This window comes from Papio anubis, chromosome 2 (genome assembly GCF_008728515.1).
Source record: "Papio anubis isolate 15944 chromosome 2, Panubis1.0, whole genome shotgun sequence".
Taxonomy (NCBI): Eukaryota; Metazoa; Chordata; class Mammalia; order Primates; family Cercopithecidae; genus Papio; species Papio anubis.
The window spans coordinates 69,043,930-69,062,102 of record NC_044977.1 but is presented as its reverse complement, the minus strand read 5'-3'; the positions used below and the strand labels follow the sequence as shown (position 1 = coordinate 69,062,102).

Sequence of the window (18,173 nt, the reverse complement as noted above, 5' to 3'; positions counted from 1 at the left end):
TCTCGCTAGTACAGAAACTTTGAAAATGACAACTAACTTAATCTCTCAATTTAAATAAAATAATAATAATAAAAAAAATCTAATGATACTTCACTCAAGAGTCAGAGCTTTTTATGAGACCTGTTGCCAATATTAGTGTCTTGGAATGATCTCATCTTTCATCCTGGCTAAATTCCAACACACAATTTCATTAACCCAGGTACCGCAGGTGATAAAACTCATTTTTCCCTAAAGAGACAGCTAAAAAGTACCAGTTATACATTTATGAAGTACCAGCAATCAAAATTATGGATTTTCTAAAAGGTTTTTAACTACTTTTATTGAAAGGAAAATCGCTGTCTCAGACTTTTGTGACACTATTGCTAATAATAAATTTTACCATTTAGACATGGCCATAATATGGTAGACAGTGTCAATAAAAGTATGGAGCAAAGATGATCCCTGTCTTTTAAGTAATGCCTTCTAATTACATGCCGGAAATGATCACATGAAATACCTAAGCTAACCAATGGCTCTTAAAATATAAGAACACTCAACAATGCATCTACAGTGATATAGATGTACTGCATGCACATATGCAGTTATATGTAGAATTAATTGCATAAGTAGACATTCAAAAAATTTTCCAATGTTTTCAAAGCCGACAAGAAAAATTTAAATTTAATTTGCATTTCTAACTAAAATCTGTTTGTTGAAAAAAAAAATGCGTTCAAATGTTATTTGCTTCCTTTTGAGCAAAGTGGTGGCACTGGGCCTGTTATCTTTGGCAAACTTGTCTAAACTTTTCTATCTAATATTCTATATATCACTAGAGGGCACTGTGGTATTTAGGCCACTTTGACCTCTTCCAGTACGAAGAAAGGTCTTGAACTCCTGAGCAATGTCAGAAAGGTTAAAAAAGACACATTGAAAGGGAAAAAAATTGTTTTTGGTAACACCCTATTTTTATTTTTCTAAAACCAATAAAAAATGCATGATAAGTAGAAAAGTCAAATTCATAAAAATATACAGCTCATTTTGCAATACTCAAAGACTTGTCACCTCAGATCTGATGGGGAAAATTTTCATCCTCATCTTCTTGAGATTTAAATTGTGAGGCTGGAATTTGATTTGCATACATCCACAATTATAGACAGCTATTCCCTCTACATGGCTGAAGTCTCCTGCACTAACTAGAGGTAATTTCACTGCAGAACATTCAGGCGTGCAAGCTGAGAGCCACAAATGGGTTTGAAACAATTTATGATATCCGGCCTCCTTCGACATGTATTAGCATATACCTGGTTTCTTTAACATACACTTTGTTTTTCCAAAACCACAAACATAGTTGCTGGAATTTCATGTGGAAGTGCTTAAGGGGCTGAAAGTTAACACCTTTGTGATCCATGCTGCCTCATGGTGGCTGTTAAACAAAAGCCTCTTTGTCGAGGCTTTCTTGAAATGTTTTCTTAACATGTTCCAAGTAGTTTTAGGCAGGGAACTAAAGTAAACAAGATGTTACCATGATAAAAACACTTGTGAAAACATTACAGAGCACACTTAGTAGTTTCTTTCACATAAAACTCTTCACAGTTTTGAAAAGTAAAATTCACAGAAAAAAAATTTTAAAAAGCAAATTACCAATGAAATGTCCTCTACTGTCTACAGCTTTCGACCTTTTGGAAAGGGTCAAAGTTCCATCTCTGGGCATCTTTTTCAGCATTTCTCTGTCTTCCATTAGAGCACACAGACAGTTTATTTTGGCTTTCAGAAATTACATACATCTGACTAACAAGCAAGGGAATTTTTGTTTTGTTTTGCATGGAGTTTTTCTCTGTGAGAAATCACCAAAAGAAAAAAATTCTTTTCAAATAGGATACTAACCAAGGATACAAAGGATACTTTTAGTAGATGTTATACAAGTGGCCACCTAAAAGAAAAACTAGGGGAAATGGGAACATTTTCCCACAAGCACATAAGAGTACCTGGTGTTTGTGAAACTATGGGCCTGCGCCTGATTTTACACTCTAAGTTAAAAGCAGGGAAATGTGGTCAGGGTTTAACCTTCAAATCTTCTCCTCATTTTGCCAATGCATTATATGAGCATTAAGAAAAGGGAGGGGTAGGAAAGGGAAGAATTACAGATCCACGTTTTTACTAGTAAAGATTGTGTCTTTCACCTGGTTTGAAAAGAAGAGAAAAAAAAAAGGACTCAAGTGGGGAGAGGATGGAAGAACGCTGATGAGTTTCACCTCTCTGGATGATACGGGACTTGTTTTTGTTTTTCTGTTATCGGAGGATTCCAAGCAATGCAGGGCTGGATGATTTCATTAGAGTTAGCACGAGCACCTGCTGCTATCACTTAGCGCTAACAAATGCAACAGTCACATGATAACTCATGGTTGATAGATTAAAAAAAAAAACAACACTAAAACTGCAAGTTGTTTTCAGAAGAAACAGGGAAATAAATGCGTACAATAGACTGGGTATCTGCTGATTCTGATAAAGCGTCCCTCTGTTGGCGGTGCGGGAAAGACAACAGGATGGTTATTTGTACAGTATTTATCTTTGAAATCAAGGGCCCTGTGGTATACCTCACCTTGGGAACAAACGCTGCAGAATGATCACAGAAAAGTGTCAAATCTCTGGTTCTGATTTACCAACACTTAGGATATTTCTTCCTCAGGAGGGAAAAAAATATGCTTCAGTTTTAGACCCGTGAGTTCCCCCTGCCACCTCTCTTTTTTATGAACCCCTCTGTCTGTTAACAGTGGTACAGTATTGACAGATGGGATTTTTATCCTGAAGAACCAAGCTTGGCCTCTGTAACAGTTACAGCTTATTAATTTGGAGCTGCAGAAGACCAGAAAGCTGTTACCTGGCAAAATCACTTCCTCTCCTTGAGTCTGAACCCTAAAAACTGGGTGGAAGAACCCAAGATCAAGGAAGTATAAAAACCATGGTTGGTCAATGAAATCATGGGGCATGACACACATGGATACCTCCCCCTAAATATGACTAACTTGAGGGTTCTGTGAATCCAAGCTAACATAACCCTGGATAGCTATGTCCGGGGCCACAAATGCATTCCTCAGCTAAAAAACATGTTGGTGAAACCAAAAATGCTACAGAGCAAACCATGGTCCAAGGGACACAGTCATACTCGTTCCTTGTTCCTTATGCATGGTCAACGGCTGCTTTTGTACCCCAATGGCAGAGCTGAGTCGAGCTGCTGTGACAGAGACTGTATAGACTGCAATGCTGAAAATATTTACTGCCTGCCCCTTTATGGAAAAAATGTGCCATGCTGTCCCCTCTGTGTGGGACTTTTTACCAGAAGTCTCTGATTAAAACATTCTATTACAGAACAATTTCTTCTGATAGATCAACGCTTCGTATAGTCACAACTCCTCTTCCTAGGTAGAAGGTCGGAAATTTTTGGATATTTAAAATTACCCATCCTTGAAATACAAATATATCTAAGTAAGGTTAAGAGGTTCTAATGCTTTTAAAGAGTGCCCAGTATGGGCTAGGTGGTTTATATGACGTACCTTTTATTTATTAATTCATTTATTTAATTTTTAGACACAAGGTTTTGCTTTGTTACCCAGGCCGCAGTACAGTGGCATGATCATAGCTCACTGCGGCCTCAAACTTCTGGGCTGAAGTGAGCCTCCCACCTTAGCTTCCCAAGTAGCTAAGACTATGGGCACATGCCACGGCACCCAGTTGATTTTTTTTTTTTGGCAGAGACAGGGTCTTGCTATGTTGACCAGGCTGGTCTCACTCTCTTGGCGTCAAGAAATCCTCCCACCTTAGCTTCCCAATGCATTGGGATTTCAGGGGCAAGCCACCCGTGTCTTGCCTGGTGTACCTTTTAATTCTAACAACCCTAAAAAGTGGTTAACATCCCAAATCACATGTGCTGATACTGAGGCTCAGATGACATGTGGTTGGTTCAAAGAACATATTAATAGTGTCTTCACTACCCAGTCAACCTTTCTCCAAAACTTTCTTTACATCCATTGCCAAGTAGAAAGCAAACTGTCCATAAAAAGTGTTGCCTCTAACCAGGCTATATAATGCAGCAGTTCAGAATAAGTCTTCTGAAGCCAGACTGCCTGGGTTTGGACCTTGGCTCCACCTCTTATTAGTGTGTGACCTTGGGTAAATCATTTAACCTCTCTGGGCTTTAGTTTCCTTAACTGTATGCTGGGAATACTACTACAATACTAGCATACGCTGTTTGTGAGGATTAAATGAGTTAATATAGGTGAAGCATTTCGGCACTATGCCTGTTTTAAGGTTCAGCACTATTTAATTATAAACTATTACTAGAGGAGTGTAAAATCAAGGGAATAGAAAGTAGGTAAAAAAGAAAAAAAAAATCTATGAAGTAACACTTAAATCGAGGTCAAAGCAATGCTACCTTTATTAAGTAAGAATACCAAGGAGAATTCAAGCAACACTGCTATCAACTTGCCTAAACCATAAGAAATCCCTTCTAAAAAGAGAGGGACAACTGAAGAGAAGCGTAGACTAGAAAACTTTTGGTCCACTGAAGCAACTGAAGATGCTTTCAGGATCTATGAATCCAGCAATCTGAGCAAAGTACTCGATGCATCACTCTCTGATGACAATGACCCCCACCCCCCTCCCAGTGACATCATTCAAAGAAGCCAGGTGGTTTTTATTTGAACCACAGAAGTTTGCTAGCTTCTTTCAGTTCGGTTCAATGGAAAACAAAGTTGGTTTCATCAAGGCCAATTTGATTTCCCTTTAGACTGAACAGAGAAGTGGGAGACGTGAATCTACAAAAAGACTAACTTATTTTCCACTGCACCAGGCAAGATCCTGATACCTGAAGACAACTCTGAATTTCCAAGAGTTAAAATCATGTTGTAGAGGAAAGAGTTAAAATCATGTTGAAATCCTGAATTTGTTACATACAACCAGTCAGTGTGTAACTCAGGAAAGCATCTAGGGGAGTTTCTTCTTACTCAGCATTTGCTCTCCCTTTGCTACTTGACAATATTCATTTTTACATTCTTGAACCAACTCTCTCATCCCTAGCCCCCATGTGGTTCACGTGGGGTGAACATCTCCCTCTGTTCTGGAGGCAGCATGTAATGCAAGTCTGGGGATGTCATTGTGATTGGCTCAAAGCTAGAACACATGACTCAATCTGGGCCAATGACAGTCTCCCTAGGGCTTTGTCTGGCGCTACAGGGAAAGAGACACACTGTGGGACTGATAAACCTGTCCTCTTCAGTTCCACTTGGAAACAGCCCCCAAATGAAGGCAACACACAAAAACAGAACTAATGGACAATTAATACTCCAAAAGCCTTGGTTAAATATCAGGATCTAGCCATGCTTGAAGCCAGCTGTACCACTGGACTTCCTAGCTATAGGAGCCAATTATCATCCCTCATTTATTTTTTTCACTTAAGCCAATTTAAGTTGGGTTTCTGTAACTTACAAACAAAAGTCATCTTACAAATATAAGTCAATAAGTAAGTACCAGGAAGTAACCAAGCAACCGTTGCAGATTGATAGTGGGCATTCCAATTCCACTGAGCAAACAGGAACTGAGAACATGTCGTGTCATGTGCAAAACCACAATAAATAATTGATAGGTGGTTTCCTATACAAGTGCCAGACTCCTAATACCTTTAGAAGAGAAATGGGCTTTTTTATAGGAATTGAATCTAGGCCCCAATTCTAATGATGTTTATTTTCTTTAATACTAAAATTATTCTCTCTCCTTTTTGGGATAATCTCCTAACAAATATAACCTAATTGTCAGCTCACATAACAAACGAACCTATGATTTGAGGATTTTTTAGGGTAGGAATATTTTAGCCATTAACAAAATGTTTAAAATGGGTCTAGAAACTGTCATTTCCCTTTCTGACTCTAAAACTGATATATGTCCCTGAGCTTGTGGATAGCAATTTTAGAGTTCTAGAGACTTTATAACAATAAATCATATTTACAGATGTTTATTAGCCATTCTATAGATGGAAGAAATCGGCACCAAGATATTTATCAAACCTAGCACTGGTGTACAGAAAAAATCAGAATTTAAAAGTGGCTCTGCCAAATTCTTTTTCTCTCATTATATAAATATGATTAGGTAACTGATCAGGAAAGAACAAAACTAAGATTCTATAGTGAGTGATTTCTAAACAAAACAAAGCCCACGATCACTAATCTGAATAATAATAGTTGTAAAGGGTTGTTGCTTAATTTAAAATAAAGCATTGCTGATCTTGATTGTTCATATTTAGAAGCAATTTTGGACATCTCTTTTAAAATATTTTTAAGTACTTAAGTTTTCAATGACCACATACTGCTCTCAGAGTATAATACTGAGGAAGTAAGCTATGAAACAGATTCACAGGCTTCCATTCATTAACCAAAAATTTATATTCACCAAAACTGCTTGCAGGTAACACTAGATATCTCTCTAAGGATGGCTTTATTACAATATTTGTATCCAGGTTCATGAAGATAGATACAGACACTGTTCTAACAATATAAAAACCACACAAAACTGGAGTCTTGCACATAAATCAGCTCACCTCTGTTTCCCTGGGGCTTGAATGAGAGAGAAAAGCTAGAAGGAGATGGTCCCCAACAACCAATTTGTAAACCATCACACACCCAGATGTACACATGGGCATATGTTATAGTTATACATGTGCATATGTTATAGGTATACATGTGCATATGTTTGATTACATGTCTATAATATGTAACATTGAATTCATAATTAATGATTCAATGATATTATGAATATATATATAGGTATACATGTACATATGTTTGATTATAGGTATACATGTGCATATGTTTGATTACATGTCTATATCATGTAACATTGAATTCATAATTAATGATTCAATGATATTATGAATATATTTATATGATACAAAAATGCAGGGCAGTTTGGTCTAAAAATTTTTTTTTTTTAACTGACAAGGTAACACAGGTAAGGAGTAGCATAGAAGCATTTCACTTCAGCTATGAGATTAATATATTTCCTTACAGCGATGCTTTATAGGTTTACAGCTTCAAATGGGCCAACCCAGGTTTTAGTCATACTTAACAGTAGAAATTAAAGTTACTCCACCCTCCGTGTAAGGACAAGAACCCGAACAGAAGTCGATATCAATATAGGAAGTTAAGAATCAAATTGTTAGCTTTCCTCGGCATCCACTTTCTACATTTATAAAGTCAAATGTATAATAAAGAATGGGTCCAATCACCAAGCTGCAACTGGCCAGTAATTGTCACCAATTATATAAAAATATAGTGCACATGCAATTGCTTCAAAGTGAATAAAATACCTAGGAATCCAACTTACAAGGGATGTGAAGGACCTCTTCAAGGAGAACTGCAAACCACTGCTCAACGAAATAAGAGGACACAAACAAATGGAAGAACATTCCATGCTCATGGATAGGAAGAATTAATATCATGAAAATGGCCATACTGCCCAAGGTAATTTATAGATTCAATGCCATCCCCAGCAAGCTACCAATGACTTTCTTCACAGAATTGGAAAAAACTACTTTAAAGTTCATATGGAACCAAAAAAGAGTGCGCATTGCCAAGACATTCCTAAGCAAAAAGAACAAAGCTGGAGGCATCATGCTACCTGACTTCAAACTATACTACAAGGCTACAGTAACCAAAACAGCATGGTACTGGTACCAAAATAAGAGATATAGACCAATGGAACAGAACAGAGCCCTCAGAAGTAATACCACACATCTACAACCATCAGATCTTTGACAAACCTGACAAAAAGAAGAAATGGGGAAAGGATTCCCTATTTAATAAATGGTGCTGGGAAAACTGGCTAGCCATATGTAGAAAGCTGAAACTGGATCCCTTCCTTACACCTTATACAAAAATTAATTCAAGATGGATTAAAGACTTAAACGTTAGACCTAAAACCATAAAAACCCTAGAAGAAAACCTAGGCAATACCATTCAGGACACAGGCATGGGCAAGGACTTCATGACTAACACACCAAAAGCAATGGCAACAAAAGCCAAATTTGACAAATGCGATCTAATTAAACTAAAGAGCTTCTGCACAGCAAAAGAAACTACCATCAGAGTGAACAGGCAGCCTACAGAATGAGAGAAAATTTTTACAATCTACCCATCTGACAAAGGGCTAATATCCAGAATCTACAAAGAACTTAAAACAAATCCACAAGAAAAAATTCAAACAACCCCATCGAAAAGTGGGTGAAGGATATGAACAGACACTTCTCAAAAGAAGACATTTATGCAGCCAACAGACACATGAAAAAATGCTCATCATCACTCGCCATCAGAGAAATGTAAATCAAAACCACAATGAGATACCATCTCACACCAGTTAGAATGGCGATCATTAAAAATTCAGGAAACAACAGGTGCTGGAGAGGATGTGGAGAAATAGGAATACTTTTACACTGTTGGTGGGACTGTAAACTAGTTCAACCATTGTGGAAGACAGTGTGGTGATTCCTCAAGGATCTAGAACTGGAAATACCATTTGACCCAGCCATCCAATTACTGGGTATATACCCAAAGGTTTATAAACCATGCTGCTATAAAGACACACATACACACGTGTTTACTGCGGCACTATTCACAATAGCAAAGACTTGGAACCAACCCAAATGTCCATCAATGATAGACTGGATTAAGAAAATGTGGCACATATACAACATGGAATACTATGCAGCCATAAAAAAGGATGACTTCACGTCCTTTGTAGGGACATGGATGAAGCTGGAAACCATCATTCTGAGCAAACTATAGCAAGGACAGAAAACCAAACACTACATGTTCTCACTCATAGGTGGGAACTGAACAATGAGAACACTTGGACACAGGAAGGGGAACATCACACACTGGGGCCTGTTGTGGGGTGGGGGAAGGGGGGAGGGATAGCATTAGGAGATAAACGTAATGTAAATCGCGAGTTAATGGGTGCAGCACACCAACATGGCACATGTATACATATGTAACAAACCTGCACGTTGTGCACATGTACCCTAGAACTTAAAGTATAATATAAAAAAAAGATGACACCTCCAACAACAACAACAAAAATATATATATATTTTTATGTATAGTGCATATGTTATTGATTTTATATGTAAGGACAAGATAAAAGTAAGCGCTAAATAACTGCAAGTTTAATACTGGGATCATTTTTTTCTTTTTAAATCCTTGTCATTCCGAAAAATGGGTAAATACGGGCTCTAACTGAGACTTACACCTTTGGAGGTAAGTCTTTTTCCCATTGTAGTACAAGCCTCAATAGATTTTGTAACTATTCCTATGACAGTGCGCTAGACCTTGTGATTTAGAGTCCACTCTCAAAGGGTTGAAGTGAAACTCTCCATCAAAAAGGCATTTTATGAGCAAAGCATGAACAGTGGGAGGTGTTGGCTGTGTAAAAGAAGAAAACAAAATAAAATCATTCTTACTTTAGAAATGATTGGAAATCTTCGCACACTGCTTCACAGCCTGGCCACTTGCATACACCATGTCCATAGAGAGGATGGCTATGGGGGTGCTCCTCATGGGACAAACTGAAAGAAAACACACAGAAGACCAGAGAATGAATTTGCTGCCAAGAACCATTCCACCAGACGAGGATAAAAAAGGCAGGAGGAGCCACATGGCCAAATGTGGACAAGACAAATCTGTGATTTCCCCCATCCCGTGTAATTGACTAATTAATTCTGCATTGTTTGCTAAAAGCAAGAATTAAATTGTACCTAAATGTATTTAGTCAAATGTTAGAAATGTACATCTATGTACGAAAAAGTGTTTGACCGGCTTTTGTTAGATGCGAAGCTCTTTACTCAGACTGCGAAGGAGTCTTTAAAAAGCTAGAACTTATTTAATCTACATAATGAAAATTACAAAATCTGTACTTGATTTTGAGATTCTCTTGCTATATCTACAAGGAATATTACCCATTTTCTTCCCTTCCCTTCCCCCAGAAACTGCTTTCATATAATCACGTATTTTTCCCAAGTTAATTTTATCTAGCAAAGAAGAGTACAATTAAATAATTTAGAATAATACCAAAATAATTTAGTAAGACAAATGTATCCAAGCAGATGATTCCTTTTTTTAAAAGCTAATAATGGCAAGAAGATTATATTCCTAAAATTCCTAACACCAAGAGTGAGAGAAAATTTGGCATGGACACGAAGGGGTTAATCCTCCAGTGGGGTTCCAATCAATACGTAATGATCTGGCCACACGGATCCAAGTCATGGGATGCTTTGATCCGCACCATGTGGTGCTCGGGGAACAGTATCTGTTGCACTCGCTGATGAACCATATTCTCAAATATTTTCTCTATTATATTTCTGCATCCAGACTTCTTTCAGACAAATTATTTTTACAGTTGTTTCCATAACCTTAAATTCCATCAGATAGAAATGTAAAACTAACATTGAGAGTTCTGTTTCGTACTCAAGTGCATTCCCTTCCCGGGAAGGGCTATTTTGCAACTTACTCGACTGTCTCAGCCTGACTTTGAACTTCAAGCACAGTGAACGATGATTACACAAGCACACACACGTGCGCGTACACAGACGCGCGCGCGCACACACACAAGAGGCCTGTATTTCATTTCATATTGCCATCAGGATGTATATTCATGTATCTTATCAATTTACATTCATAGAGCAGATGTACACAAACGCCACTTGTCCCTGACTTAGACAATCCACAGTAAGTGTATTACGAACACAAACCAAGAAGCCTCGAAAGTAAACACACAGACACACAGAACTACATCTGATCAAAGATCACTACGTCTCCCTATGACTTTTGAATAATTTTGCTGGAAATCTAATACAATTTAAAGATAATAACAAGCTATTTTGTCCTAACACAGAAAATAGGTCTTAGAATTAAAAAACAAAAAAACAAAAAACAAAAGAAAAAATTTTTAAAAGGTAGAAAAATAACTTGTAAAAATACAGAAAGGTGCCCCTCATACAAGAAAGGAAGACAGCAAGGGAACTCAAGTAGCTATAGTGAGATTTATCAAGCTAAACAATAAAAGGATATTCTCTAAGCAGTTAGGAGGGTAAAACTGCATTGGACTCAAGGAAAGAATTACTACCTATTTGTGTTCATCTTCAGATCTGTGAATGAATAAAATAGATAGTATGAAAAAAGAATTTTAAAAATTTATTAACAGTATTACAAATGAAAGAATACTTCAACAGTAGAATTCTCAGATATTCTAAGGGGGAAGAAAATCATTTAAAAAGAAAACTTAATCCACAGCTTAAAAAGAAAAGAAAAATATCCCAACTTTAATAATTATTTTCTTTAGCAATTTTGAGATTATTCTTGTAACTTTAAAAGAGTAAAATATTTTTGTTGTAGAAAACTTGAAAATCCTGAAAAGAAAAAAAACTACCTTCAAGTACACACACACTTGATAAGGTAAGGCATGAATATTTGTATCATTCTTTTACATTTAACATAATTGTGTAAATACTTTCTCATGTTCTCAACTCATCTTCAAAAATCTTACTTACTGATGGGTAATAGTCCATTGCATGCCATCTTAACTCTAATTATATGCCAAAATTTAATCATTCCTCTATTTTGGACGTTGAATTTCTCTTCATGTTTGTTATATTTGTAAATAATGTTAGAAATAAAATTTACCAGCTTAAACATCCCAATGTATCACAACTGACTGCTACCAGAAGATACATTCAGAGAAACAGAATCACTCAATTAATGAGTACCAAAATTTAACACTGTGATTATTCTATCAAGTTGCTCTTGAAAAATGCTACATGCCGAGTACATTCTTAGCCAGTATACATATTTTGTGTGATTTTTTTTCTATTTGGAAACGAGGAGCCTGAACTAGTTAGGATGAAAAATCAATATTACTAGTTAGAACTGTAAATGGTTAAACGGCTGTGCTTCCTGGGTTAAGCTGGCGGTGTTCTGAAAATAATAATACAAGAGAAAATAATAATATGCATTGACTAGCAGGGTTTTGGACTCTAAATAAAATGTGTAGAATTTAACACGATGTTTGCTGTTCCCCATCCTGTTTTTAGTTAACTTACTTGTGAAGGATCCAAGATCCGAAAAAAAACTATTCACGTCTAAGAATTTACTTTTAGTTCAACTTGTTATCACTACTTCAAAGGGCAGATAAAGACTCACTAGGGCCTTAGAAGGCAACCAGTTGTAACCGAAGTCTAAAGAAACTCATACTCTTCACACACGGGTACATTTACACATTCAGAAGACCGCTCGTGAATCTGTCTCTCAGTTAAAAAATTTCTTTATTATGAAAAGATTACATGCTCTTGTTTTTACAGGTTCACATATTAAACTGCAGTGGCTCCTGAAGGAAGTGCACCCCCACACCCCAACCTAGGCATCATTTACCATTCTGGTTTACATTGCATTTCTCTTCTAACACGTTATTATTTTAGAAAATGGAAACATACTGGACACACTATTGTCATTTGCTTTTCATGTTTAACATAAAACTGGACACTTTAAAATACACAATTGTCTGACACAAAGTGTTTGGCTTTGGAAGGAGAGAGAACAAGCTGGCAGAGGTGACTTGCTAGCATCTTTTTGGAAAGATACCTAAGAAACTGGAACAACTGTTGGCTCTGGGGAGGGGTACAGGGAGTCAGGAGTAGCAGGGCAACTCAGTTTTCACCATACTTTTTATATCTTTTAAAGTTTTAATTTTGCACATTGTAGGAACTGTTGCTGTGCAATTGTTAATTTTTTTTGCACACATGTGTGTGTTTGCATATATGTATGCAGTAGGAAAAGAATCAAGTGCTATGCAGGACTTGATTTCCAGTCTGCCATGTGCTCTAACAGTGGCACAGTGAATACCACACACCCGCTGCACGTGTGACTGGGTCTCGCTTTTAGCTTTGCAGTCGTTCTGTATGAAGCATCATTGGACAACACCAGCTGCCCCTCTGAATGGGAGCTTTTCTGTTTTCTCAAAAAAGTGGAACAAGCATTTATATTCTTGCTGCCTTTTGGGTCGTGCCAAAAAAGACAAGAAGGGAAATAAAAATGAGGAAAATAATGTTTCTATCTTGAATTAATTTAGAGCTACATTTGCAGGATGAAACATGGTGGGAAAAGGATGATCTGGGCATCTGATGGTAAAATAAAGCAGTAAGTCTAATCATTTAAGTAAATTATTCAAGGGTAAACTCACCAATGTGTAAAGTATCATTTCTGAAAAGCTGCCAGGGTCAGTGATGAAAATAGATAGGTTTTATTTTTTAAAGACTTAAACATGTTTGCCAAAATTAGACTTCTAAAACTTTAGGGTCAATTGTTTAATAAGGTGTATTTTACTACAAACTCCCAGGTTGAATATTCCTAGGGGCAGGGATCACTTTTTCAGCTCCACAAACTTAGTACCTCCAACAGAACACGAGTTTGAGGCCAGGCGCGGTGGCTCACGCCTGTAATTCCAGCACTTTGGGAGGCTGAAGTGTGTGAATCATTTAAGGTCAGGAGTTTGAGACCTGCCTGGCTAACATGGTGAAACCCCGTCTCTACTAAAAAATACAAAAAAACTAGCCGGGCGAGGTGGCGGGCGCCTGTAGTCCCAGCTACACAGGAGGCTGAGACAGGAGAATCACTTGAACCTGGAAGGCAGAGGTTGCAGTGAGCCTGATCGCACCACTGCACTCCAGCCTGGGTGACAGATGACAGAGCAAGACACGGTCTCCCAAAAAAACCAAAAAAACAAAACAAAAAAACATGGGCTTGATAAATGTTAGGTGGATTTATGAATGAACAGACAGTAAATATATTGTTCTATTTCATTTCTGTGTGGATATACACTCAACTGATGTTTGCCTTTTTAAAAAAAGTCTTGTAGGTAAAGACCAGAATTATGCAAAGCTACATGAGAAACTATCGTTATGACACTTTCTATTATTTAATTTTATTCTGAATATATAAAACACAGATAGTATGCATTTGAGAAAAGCCAGTTAATTTAAATTTTTCTTGATAATCCTTGATATGTAAAAATTAAATATAATTTTAACACAAAAATAGTGATAGCATTTCAGATTAGAAAGAACCAACTTGCATGAAAAGTATAATTACATATAAATATGTAATAATTTCTGATGTTACATGATACCAAATCCAGTATATATTCAGTAGGATATAAGGGTGTCATTTTCAATGACAGTTAAGTAGGATATTTTCTTCTATTTATTTTTTTCTGCATCAAAGTATACCACCCAAGGTCTTCACTTCAACACTGACCTTAGTTTTTGAGACAATTTTATATAATGGTTATGGTTCCTTATGACATTTCATGGTTACATTCCTAAGGTCACTACTTAACCAAAGCTTCAAACTGGAATTATTAAATCCACCTGCTAAATAAGGACAACGTCTCAACTCTGCTGTCTGCAGTCTTTAGTAATCCTTACACTGTTAGTCCTGTAAGCTAATTTCCCCTGTGGTAACTAAGAGGGAAGAATTTCTGAAGGAGATGAAGCGAAGGGTGACCTTGGTATCTGCCAAGCCATTTCCTGCCAACTGAAATCCCAGTTTTCCCTTTACCTGAAGGCAGATTCCCAGCTTTTCCTGTGCACTGACCCAAGTTCTCATGTCTGTCTTTTATGTTTCCCCTGAATTTTTCTTCCCTTTTCCAAATCTGCCTCTTTCCAAATTTGCCTTTGTTTTCCTCCTCTCCAAATTTCCGATTTATCTGTAGCAAAAGGCTACATGTATCTGTGCCCATTAGGGTTTATGCCTCCCCACAAACACCAAAAAAAGGAAATCCTGCCCAGATTATAAACTGTATTTTATTTCACTGGCATGTTATTTGATAAATTAAATTATAGAAGACTACGTTGGTTGTTCTCTACTCACTCAAAATTGTGGAAATACATTTTTCAAGTTTTACTGAGTTATAGTTTACATATCATACAATGCACTCATTTAAAGTGCATAATTCAATATTCACGGAGTTGTATAACCATCATCACCAGCTACTTTTGGAACATTTTTATCATTCCTCAAAAGAAATCCTGTACCCATTAGCAGTCATTCCCCACTTCCTCCCAACTCCCAGCCCCCGCCAATCACTAATCTTTCTGTCTCTAGAGGTGTATCTATTTTGGACATTTCACATCAAGGGAATCATACAGTATATGTTCTTTTTTGCCTTGTTTCTTTCATTTCCCATAATCCTTGGAGGTTCATTCGTTTACACTGTAGCATTTACTAGTACTTTATTTCCTTTTGTAACTGAATAGTATTCCATTGTACATACATAGCACATTTATCCATTCATCTGTTGATGAACATTTGGGTTATTTCCACATTTTGGCTATTGTGAGTATTGCTGGTATGAACGTGTACGTACATGTACTCTTAAGTATCTGTTTTCAATTTTAGGGGAAATCTACCTAGAAGTTGAATTGTTGGGTTCTATGGTAACTCTACGGTTGACATCTGGAAGAACTTTCAGACCACTTTCCAAAGCACTTTATATTCTCACCAGCACCGTGTGAGGGTTCTAATTTCTCCATGTCCTTGCGAATACACTTGTTGTGTATCTTTATTCCAGCCATCCTCACAGCTAGGAAATGGTACCTTATTGTGCTTTTGATTGAATTTCCCTAATGATTAATGAGGCTGCACATATTCTCATGTGCTTACTGCCATGTGTGTATCTTCTATAGAAAAATGTCTATTCAGAGCCTTGGCCTATTTTTTAATTGGGCTGTCTTTTTGCAAATATTTACTCCTGTTTTGTGGGTTGTCTTTTTACTTTTTTTTAAGGTGTGCTTTAAAGCACATTTTGAATTCTGATGAGGTCCGATTTATATATTTTTCCTTTGGTTCCTTCTGTTTTTGGTGTTACATCTCAGAAACCATTCCCTAATGCAAGGCAACAAAGATTTACTTCTAGGTTTGCTTCCCAGAACTTTATAGCTTTAGCTTTCACATTTAAGCCTGCGGTCTGTTTTAAGTTAATTTTTGCATATGATATGAGTCAGGGGTCCAACTTCATTTTTTTAAATGTTGTCCCAGCACCGTTTGATGAAAACACTACTCTACCTCCAATGAATGGTTTGATACTTTTGTCAAAATGAACGTAAATGTAAGCGTTGGCATTTTTTAAATTTCACTTTTCTTAGATTTCTTTTTCCCCAACATACTGCTCATGTTTTCAAAAGAATTTATAGTTAAAATTATATAACAACTTTCAAAATTACATTAAGCTATAAAATAACTTTTGAGGTTTGACGGGTAGCAGGAGAGATAGATTTTTAATAAAAATAAAACCCTAGCAGCCGAACTTTTTGAAGAATAAGTGCCTAGGGGAAACTTTGTTTCCCAGATCCTGTTGATCCTTTGTGTACTGAAAAACCTCTGCAGAATGTGCTACATGGCTTTCTCTGCTTAACATGTAAATGGAGTATAACTGTTCCTTTTCCTGAGGGCCAGTGCTATTTCTCTATAGGAAGGGTTGGGAGTGCAGTGTCGGGAGGCCTCATTTGTCATGACAGCTCGGCTTGTAACCAGGAATCCGGCAAGTCCTTTCACTGCTCTGCCCTCCAGTTCCCTCGTTTGAAAACTGAGAATCACACAAGAGCTCCTCCCAGTGGTAAAACCTCCACCAAACTTCCACCAAGGATATGCAGATGGAACAGGGAATAGGCACCAATGGCACATCCTGGTACTGACAAGATGAATAAGGAGTAGGTGCTGAATGGATATCTGTTAAAGGAGTGAATTAAGCTGTTCAGGAAGGAGCATCGGTGTCTTCATCACGGCTGTGGAGCTGGTTGCTATTCCCCTCTCACTCATCCCTAACCAACTGCAAATACACAAACCAAAAAGCACTATACATCCCTTTCCCACCTCCTTTGACTTAAAAGCTGTTCTGCCTCCCTCCCTTCCCCACTGGCCACCTTCTTCATTCCCACCATTTAGGACTTTCATCCATTTAGCCAACATTTATGGAACTCTGAGCCTGAGACAGGCACCGAGCATACTCACCAGAAAGGCCATTTTGTTGACAAAAGACTTCTATGTCTCTCTGTCTGTTATCCTTCCAAATTATTTGGTCCCATGTCCATCTCTAAGTCAACCTAACAACACTGTAAGCCACCGAATCCTCCTTTTTCAGGTCCATCCCAGCCTGTGATTTTTGTCTGAACAGTAAGAGACTGCTTATTCCCAGCCGAAACATGACATTAAATCAGACACCTTGGGTTTCTAGAAAGCTGTTCTCTTCATGTACAGTTTTAGCCCTATCACTAATAAAGAGTGTTCTAAGTTACACTTAAGCTACAATGGCATGCATCGATGGAAGCCACTACTATTTTAAAGCTTTTACATTTATTTGTAAAAGCTTCAATGACAGCTTATACAAAATGATCCTACTTTCTCTTTTCTCTCTTCACTTTTTAGTTCTTACCACATTTCCCTGCCTGTGACTTTGTTATCATGTCTTACTTTCAATGAGATTGTACCGAACCATATCACTTACTTCTTAGGTTTGAAGATGGGAATATGAATTTGATCTGAGAACATTCGAGTGATGAGGTTATATCTGAAAATATAATCGGACTTCTGATTTGAAATTATTAAATTTACAAAAACTGATTGCTATCAAATATTTGTGAAATATTTGATCATTAACGCAAATGAAACATGCTCAGTCACACAACATGATACCAAACTAGACAAGCTGGCCTTGAATCCTGATCGCAACGACCTCTTCTAAGAACAAGGTAGATTCCCAATCTCAAAGACATGATTCCTGAAATACTTAGTACCATTTTCCACTTTACAGTTTATTCTTCTGGCGTTTTTCATACTATTGTATAGCCCCTCAAAATCAGCTGGAAGTCCAATCACAGTTTCTTGCAGAAAACAGAACAACAGGTAGAGTTTCTTCACGTTCCATACTATAGCATCAGGGGGAAAAGGTCTTACACCTGCCCGAAGAAGAGCAGATGAGACGTGGGAAAAGGAGAAACGACGATGCAAGCGCCGCATGCGTTTCCCTGGCAGCTTTGTAAAAATGACCTTTCTCCTTCAACTGTCACTGAAAACACTTTGAGAAGCAGATGGGCTTCTTATTTCACA

The 18,173-nt window shown here is 37.3% G+C and overlaps 1 protein-coding gene across 23 annotated transcripts in view; it reads right to left on the bottom strand.

The window, feature by feature from the left end:
- The window catches only part of FOXP1 (forkhead box P1), a 631,238-nt gene that overhangs the window by 50,900 nt on the left and 562,165 nt on the right, over positions 1 to 18,173 (bottom strand). For all 23 annotated transcript variants that reach the window (XR_002519830.2, XM_003894193.5, XM_017954274.3 and 20 more), the window contains one exon: positions 9,482 to 9,586. Coding sequence is in view for 22 of the 23 variants with exons in the window: in XM_003894193.5 (XP_003894242.1) it covers positions 9,482 to 9,586 (105 nt within the window). In the remaining variant the exon portion in view is untranslated. The remainder of the gene's footprint in view (positions 1 to 9,481; positions 9,587 to 18,173) is intronic.